General features: G+C 35.4%; 1 protein-coding gene across 7 annotated transcripts; it reads left to right on the top strand.

Annotated features, from left to right (window-relative positions):
* The first annotated feature begins 1367 nt into the window (after positions 1 to 1367).
* Positions 1368 to 6101, top strand: LOC104107594 (serine/arginine-rich splicing factor RSZ22-like). Of its 7 annotated transcripts, XR_011410417.1 has the most exons (8): positions 1368 to 1522; positions 2313 to 2414; positions 3603 to 3691; positions 3924 to 4140; positions 4260 to 4373; positions 4519 to 5037; positions 5815 to 5890; positions 5965 to 6101. XR_011410417.1 is itself a non-coding variant. In XM_009616443.4 (6 exons), the coding sequence occupies exons 2-6, from the start codon at positions 2326 to 2328 to the stop codon at positions 4553 to 4555; spliced, it is 543 nt and encodes a 180-aa protein (XP_009614738.1). In that variant the 5' UTR covers positions 1368 to 1522; positions 2313 to 2325; the 3' UTR covers positions 4556 to 6101. The 7 variants fall into 7 exon arrangements, 2 of the variants coding, with proteins under 2 accessions (XP_009614738.1, XP_009614737.1); XR_688829.4 differs by having other exon boundaries at positions 4519 to 4631; positions 4858 to 6101; XR_011410416.1 differs by having other exon boundaries at positions 5815 to 6101.
* The last annotated feature ends 1096 nt before the right edge of the window (positions 6102 to 7197 follow it).

Genomic DNA, 7197 nt, shown 5'->3' with positions numbered 1-7197 from the left:
CACAACAAATGAACGACAATGACTTCATTAAATCCTTGTACAAAAACATAATGCTTCATTACATAATAAAAGACAACAATTAAGCCACAATAACACTAACATTACATATCATTTTCCACTGATCCAAAGAACATAACAAAACATCCTAATATCACACATATGAAAATCCACATCTTCTTCCGAAATTTAGCATCAAGCACAACTGAGTACTCTAAATCAGTCACTTTCTTCATCAGAACATTTCTTTCCAATTCCAAGGTTTCTATTCCTCCATGATCGACGAGCATCATAACATTCTCAAGATCAAATTTTCCTTTGGAGAATATTTCTTTCACGGATTAGAGCTTCCTTTTCCTTCTTTAAACTGCATATGAGATTCCAAGAGGAATATTTTTCATCCTAAAAATAAAAAATAAAAAAAATAAATTTACAAGAAAATCGGAATAATTAAAAGAACCCATCAAAAATTTACTTACCTCATACTTCAGGCACTTGAAAAACCTTCCCCCGGCATTTAAAGAAGTCCATGCCACGGAATAATTGGCAGCAAGTCCGCAATGATACCTCATATTCGACCCCTTTGAGCTAGTAGAACATTTCGACATTGTCTTTTGTTATGATTCGACCCCTTTGAGCTACTAGGATTTAATGAAGTCATTGCCGTTCATTTGAATGTTTGTGTCTATGACTTAGTTTATTTGATGTGATAATTAATTTGGTGTTGTCAAATAGGTGTCTAAGTAAACTGATATGGAGTTGTGAAGTGTTTGAGAAATGACTATTATAACTGACTCATATATGCCCTGTACAATTCGAACTAGGTCTAACTTGCCCTCACATATATTCCACGTGGCTTAATGAGTCTCCCGTTAGTGATGAAGGGCATATATGAGCCCATTTGTTGACGACAAGGGTAGAATAGAGACCAACTTTTAACGAAGGGCTAACCTGTCCTATTTCATATAGTAAAGGGGCATTTTAGGCCCTTTTCCGTTAAAAGAATTAAGTACTTTTAAATTTTATTTTTATATTTTACTTAAATAAAATAAAAAGATTTAATTATTGCCTGTAATAATAAATTTTTAAGATTATTTATTTACTTATAATATTAACTATTAAGTAAATCTATTTTAGTCCTTATTCGTAATTTGATACTTAAAAGTAAGTTTTAAAAAACTTGGCCAAGCACAAATTATTGCTCAAAAGTACTTTTCTAGGTGAATAACCAAACACAAACTGCTTATCTCCAAAAGTCTATTTTCAAAAGCACTTTTGAAAAAAACACTTCTCGCCAAACAAGGTATAAGTATGCTAAGGGTAGTATTAGAGTGAGAAATATAAAACTACTCCCAAACTTAAGGGATCATTTGCGGTAAAAACTCGAATAGTACAATTATTGGGCCAAGCCCTTTTTCTTATCCCGTTCAATACAACACCAAATCTCAAAGCCCTAAGTTAGTGTGTCTTACACGACACTACGCTGTTTCGCTGGGGGGTTTTGCCATCTTCGCTAGGGTTTCAGGTTCGCATCTTCTTCCCAATTTCTCCAGCTAAACATCAGTTATATGCTCATCTTATTTTGTAATTATTGTGAATCTCGCTGAATTGGGGAAAAGTTCTATTTTTTACATGGGCTTTAAGGGTCCTACAGTAGATTTTTAGCTTCGTTGTCACGTATTTTCTTACCTTTAGTTTTTGTTTTTGAGTTTGTTTGGCTGAAATTGGCGCACTGATTTACTGAGCTGTTGATGGATATAGGGTTTCGTTAGATTTGAGCTTTTAAAATTTCTTTATAGCTGTCGTCACTTTTTTCTCTTAAATTTTCAGTGAATTTGAAAAGATTCTCTCTTACTTTTGCTGTTATGGAATTTAGGGCGATAATTTGTGTTTATTGCTATTCGGGTTAGCTTGAACAATTGTAAAAGAGTTGCTTGATTACATCCCTTTTTTTTAATTGTTAGATTTTTTTCCAAAACTTGCCCAAAAAAAGCCCTTTTTCAAACTTTCAGTGAATTGAAGAAAGTCCATTTTCCTTGAAAATTGTCCTCGTTATAGTAATGATATAATGTTACATTGACTTAAAATCTTCAATTATTTCTATATCTTGTCCTTTTTCCCTAGTAAAGTTGTTCTCTGAAGGCATTTTTTGCACGTGACACTGATATTTTGTATTTTTAAGTGGAAGGAATTACTGATGTTTGAGGATATTATGGTGTTACCAAGAAAATGATGTTTTGTAAGTGGTATTGAATTACTTAGACAGTTTTACAAATGTTAAGAGTTTGCTGTACTTTTTTGTTCTTTCTCAATAGGTGTGTAAAGAAGATGTCGAGAGTGTATGTTGGGAATCTGGACCCTAGGGTCAGTGAAAGGGAGCTTGAAGATGAATTCCGTATCTTTGGAGTTATAAGAAGGTAAAGGAAGTTCCAAGATTTACATCTCTTCGTGATTGGTATGCATGGTTGTAAACTGAATCTGTGACCTCATTACTTTCCTCCATGCTCACCTAAACCAGCTTAACTTTTTGAGAGTCATTAACTGCCCGTCACAGAAGTGAAATTTATTTCTGAGCCGCACACCTTAGACCATTGACTTGGCAACTAAAGCCCATTATACTGCTTTCTTTTTCTCCATTATAAGGTGATTATTATTATTTAGAATCCTTCTGTTTTTTTAACAGTAAGGTGGAACACATGCATAACTTATAATAATGTTTACATTTTTTTGCTTATTTGTTTTGTAACATAAATTCTGAATTTGTTATATTCTCACGTGCCTTTCGTTCCTAGGAATTTACAAGAATATAAAAATATTCATGTCTAGCTTCTGGACTTGCTGAGAATCTTTGGAGGAGATATCAAGTGCATACTTTTCTAGTTTTGGAATGAAAACTAAAATTTATTCTAGTCTTGGTTGGGGGTTAATGGTTTTTGATTAGCATGTTGGTTGGAAAGAAAGACAAGCTGAATTCCTTCTGTGCTGTTAGTCTTTGCATAAAGACATGTCACAGATATTGTGCTTGAGCACATTGTGTTGAACGCATCGGAAAAGAGAAAAGAACTCTTCTGGAGTGACCCATTGAAAAAGAAAAAATTGTAAGCAACCAGAAGAAGATGAATGTATATTGACATTATAAATTAATTGGCAAGGTGGAAATTCTTAAAGATAGTTTATAATTCTATACCTTTTTTACATATGGATCAATTTCATGCAAGTTAAAGTTGTAAATTTTGTCTTTAGTTTGTTGCCATCAGAAAAATTGTCTGTGACTGTACTTTTCTATAAAGTAGAACACCTATCATGAGGATGGTTATACAAGTCTAGCAGATACTTGTGTAAAATCCACTTAACTTCCATCTTGGAGTAAAATTGCTTTTCTTGTATATTTTTCCTAGCATACATGATGAAGTCATAAAAGAGCTTGTGTTGAAAGAAGTCTCTTTGTTATTAAGTTTTCTCTAATTGTTAGTTAGAGTGTCTAACCTGGCTAGGTGGAGCCATTTGCTCATAAGTTTTTTTCTCTTAAGAGCATCAGTTGTAGCTCACCATGATATTGAACTGCTTTATTGTCCATGATTCCTAACTCACAAATTCGTTCACAGTGTTTGGGTTGCAAGACGTCCCCCTGGCTATGCTTTTATTGACTTTGATGACCTACGAGATGCACAAGATGCAATCAGAGAGCTGGATGGTATGATTATTTGACTGTTTGAACCAACTTATGCAATTATGAAGCTTTTTGAACAACTTTCTTCTGTCTTTGTGATGGCCATGCTATATTTGGCCTTGCACTGAGTTAAAACCTTAATCTAGTCAGTCTATACGTTGGTGTTTGTCCATTTTGTTCCTGTACCTTAGCACCTCTTAACACCAGTGATATTTTTAGCCACCGAAGGTATTTTATCCCTGATTCTGTGAACTAGGTAAGACTGGATGGAGGGTGGAGCTTTCACATAATTCTCGAGAAGGTCGTGGGGGCCGTGGAGGCGGTCGTGGTCGCTCTGGAGGCTCTGATTTGAAGTGCTACGAGTGTGGCGAGCCTGGTCATTTTGCTCGTGAGTGCAGATCGCGTGGAGCTCCTGGAAGACATAGAAGTCGGAGCCCTCCTAGATATCGAAGGAGCCCAAGTTATGGTCGTAGGTGAGAAACTGAAGGATGATATCATTGACTAAGAATCTTTTAACAATTTAAGTCTTCTGATAATCTTCACACGAAAACTGCTGGTGTTCTCTCCATTTCTTCTGATTTCCACCGTGAAGCAGCAGTTATAGTCCTCGTGGGCATTCCCCCAGGCGCCGAAGCGTGTCGCTGCGCGGTCGCAGCTATAGCCGATCTCCATATCGCGGGCGAGATGAAGTTCCATATGCTAATGGGTAAAATCTCTATTTACAAATTTTGCGGCTTGCTGGCACTTCTCTTTTATAGTATATACCTGGTTAATGTTGGATATGCTGCAACTTATTTTCATGATTGGTCTCAGATACTACAATATGTTTGTTTGCACTGATTTATATGCAGAAATGGACTCAGAGAGCGTCGCAGAAGCCGAAGCTGAATGTGGAAGATGATTGCCTGACTTGTCCAGGGGTTTTCGATTAGTGTGTTACTGTCCTTGACTTAATCAAAGCTGTGTAAGTGGGGACACGCCCTCTGGTTTAACTGGTGGTTTTGGTTTAATTTCAGTACTTGCTATTGGCCTGATAAGTGTTGTTTTTTGTTTTTTTCTGATGTTACCCTTTTTAAGAACCTATATCATAGGAGCTTATATTTTGGATTTTATGGTAGCTGTTATTTTTAAGAAGAAATTATCACAAAGAATGTTGCTAAAGAGTTATGTTTTTGTTTTCTTGTGCCAAGGTGTCTTCCTGGTACTGCTTCATTGGTTTTCTGCTTCTACACTCTGGTTGCTTCGTTGGTTTTCTGCTTCTACACTCTGGTTTCGTTCTCCAGTGCCCTGCTGTGGGATCTTCAATTTCGAAGATTGTGGATCCCAGCTGGCTAAATTGCTAGATGCTTCTGTTTGTTGAATCCCTGCGGGTATGATGCACCGCACCTCAAATTATTGTGGTATTTCTTTATGTTCATTTTAAGGATGAGGAATGGCGTGGCACACATTGGCAGGTACCTAATCTGTTCCAGGGAGGTTGGGATTTGTTGTTCTCCTTAAACCAACTGTGGATGGTACTCCATTTGGGTTCATAGGGCAGTGTCCGAGTCTATATAGTCATGAGTATTTTGGTTCCCTTGCTCCCCCCCCCCCCCCCACTCTTTTATTATCATCTGTCAAATAACCTTTATCAAAAAATATTATTTGTCAAAATAACAGTCTTTTTAGGGGAAAATTCTCCATAATTTCTTTTTCTGTCTCTGGGAGAGAGCTGGTTACAATTTTATTAAAATGTTCCCTTTAGAGTTACTGAAGTTTCTTTTCTACTACAGACAAAGCTAGTGAATTCGATTTCCAAAGGTGCCCCTTGTAACTTTTTTCACCTAAAAAGCACAATGATTTCTGTTAACTTTATCCTTTTTTTTGGGGTCTCAAGTGAATTTTGCATTTACTCTTATACAAATTATGGGGTGGCCAGTACTAGTGCATTCAACAAAGTTCTAGAATGATATGCATGAATGTGCGTGGATGTAGAGGACCACTCTTCTTTCAGTTGAAGAGCTTTCTTTGACTGCCTCCGTCCAACATGTTCAGCTGAATTCTTGTCTGAGTTATGGCGCACTGCTTTTGGCGTCTCTTCTTACAAGTATTCTACTGCATCTGCACAAATTTGATCACTACAGTCCTCTTTCTGTCCCTCATTTTAGCTGCCACTGCCAGCTTGTTACATGGCGAGTTGAGTGCAGATCATCATTTATATTGTATACAGAAATGATTTGAGCGGTAAGGTTTATATACAACTAAACTGTTACTTACGATACATTCATTTTTCTTAATTTATGTTTTCCTGTCCACAGGAAAAAAAGGTGGTGCATGTTCTCAAGAATATGCTCGCTTGCCTGTTGTGTTTTGTCCAATAGATTTCTTTTGGCACGTGAAAGTTACACTATGGAATTGCTTTTGTAGTTTTAATATCAGATTTAAGGTTTACTTATTTTTATTTTCTATTTCTATTTTCTCGAATTATATTCTGCAATCTCTTTTGCATTATAGTGATTGCTTGACCATAATGCATCTTCGTAAGCAGGCCAGGACCCTTTTAGAATGCATCTATTGATGAAGAGTTATTGAATGTGTCCATAGTTTCATGAGCATTTTGTGACTTGCTCGTCAGTCACACTGACTGCAGATAGTAATACCATTTTAAATGAGAGATCTGTGATGTTTAAGAATCGCAGATGAAATTTTGCTGGAAAGCAATACATACCGAAATCTGGATATTTTTTTAATTGCTTTGTGTTTCCTTTTTTCCTAATCTCCATTTTGTGCATCATATTACTACCTCGCTTATGCCCTTTTTTAGCATTGTTTTTCTTTGTATTTAGCGTGATATAATTGAGTCCTGTTGAGGACAGCCTCGCAATTAAATTAGATAGTTTTTTACTAATTTCGCTGATGGAAAGCAGCAGACTGGAAGTGAAAGTATACTTTCTTGCCTGGCTGCGCATAGTCCTCGGCTTGTAGCAATCAAAAATTCCAATTGTACCTACTTATGTTATGGCTAGAAACTTACCTACAATGACGTTTAGATGTTGACAATTTGACTTAGAGTAGCAGTTCGACGTGGACATTATGTTTGAACTAAAACAATGAATGGAAAATTGAATCACGCAAATTTTATATGATGTAGCTTTTAAATCTTAGATTTTGTTTTGTTTATGCTTATTGGATCAACATTTAGAGCCCGTTTGGATATAAGAAATGTTTTACTTTTTTTTGAATTTTTTTTACTTTTTTTCGAAATTAGCGTTTGGTTATAAATTTTTTAATTTTCACTTGAAAATGCATTTTGGATTTTTTTAAAAATTTTAATAATTTCAAAAAAATATTTTTTAAAATTCACTCAGATTATTCATAAAATTTTAAAAATAATTCAAAAATTATATTCATGTTTTAATATAACTTTAATCTTCAAACATCATTTTCACTTGGAATTCTTTTTTTAATTTGTTTTTGGATTTTACAATTCTTATGTCCAAATGCCCACTCAGATGCCGTGGATAAAATATTGATATTTCATTGGCAGACCA

This window comes from Nicotiana tomentosiformis, chromosome 8 (assembly GCF_000390325.3).
Source record: "Nicotiana tomentosiformis chromosome 8, ASM39032v3, whole genome shotgun sequence".
NCBI classification, from domain to species: Eukaryota; Viridiplantae; Streptophyta; class Magnoliopsida; order Solanales; family Solanaceae; genus Nicotiana; species Nicotiana tomentosiformis.
The sequence above is the reverse complement of the archived record's forward strand: the minus strand, read 5'-3'. Positions and strand labels throughout refer to the sequence as shown.

Bases quoted from the DNA above. Each gene is read 5' to 3' on its own strand.
- LOC104107594 (XM_009616442.4), top strand. From the start codon at position 2,326: ATGTCGAGAGTGTATGTTGGGAATCTGGACCCTAGGGTCAGTGAAAGG. The intron at 3,692-3,923 runs GTATGATTATTT...TCTGTGAACTAG, and splicing joins TGCAATCAGAGAGCTGGATG to GTAAGACTGGATGGAGGGTG. The intron at 4,141-4,259 runs GTGAGAAACTGA...TCCACCGTGAAG, and splicing joins AGCCCAAGTTATGGTCGTAG to CAGCAGTTATAGTCCTCGTG.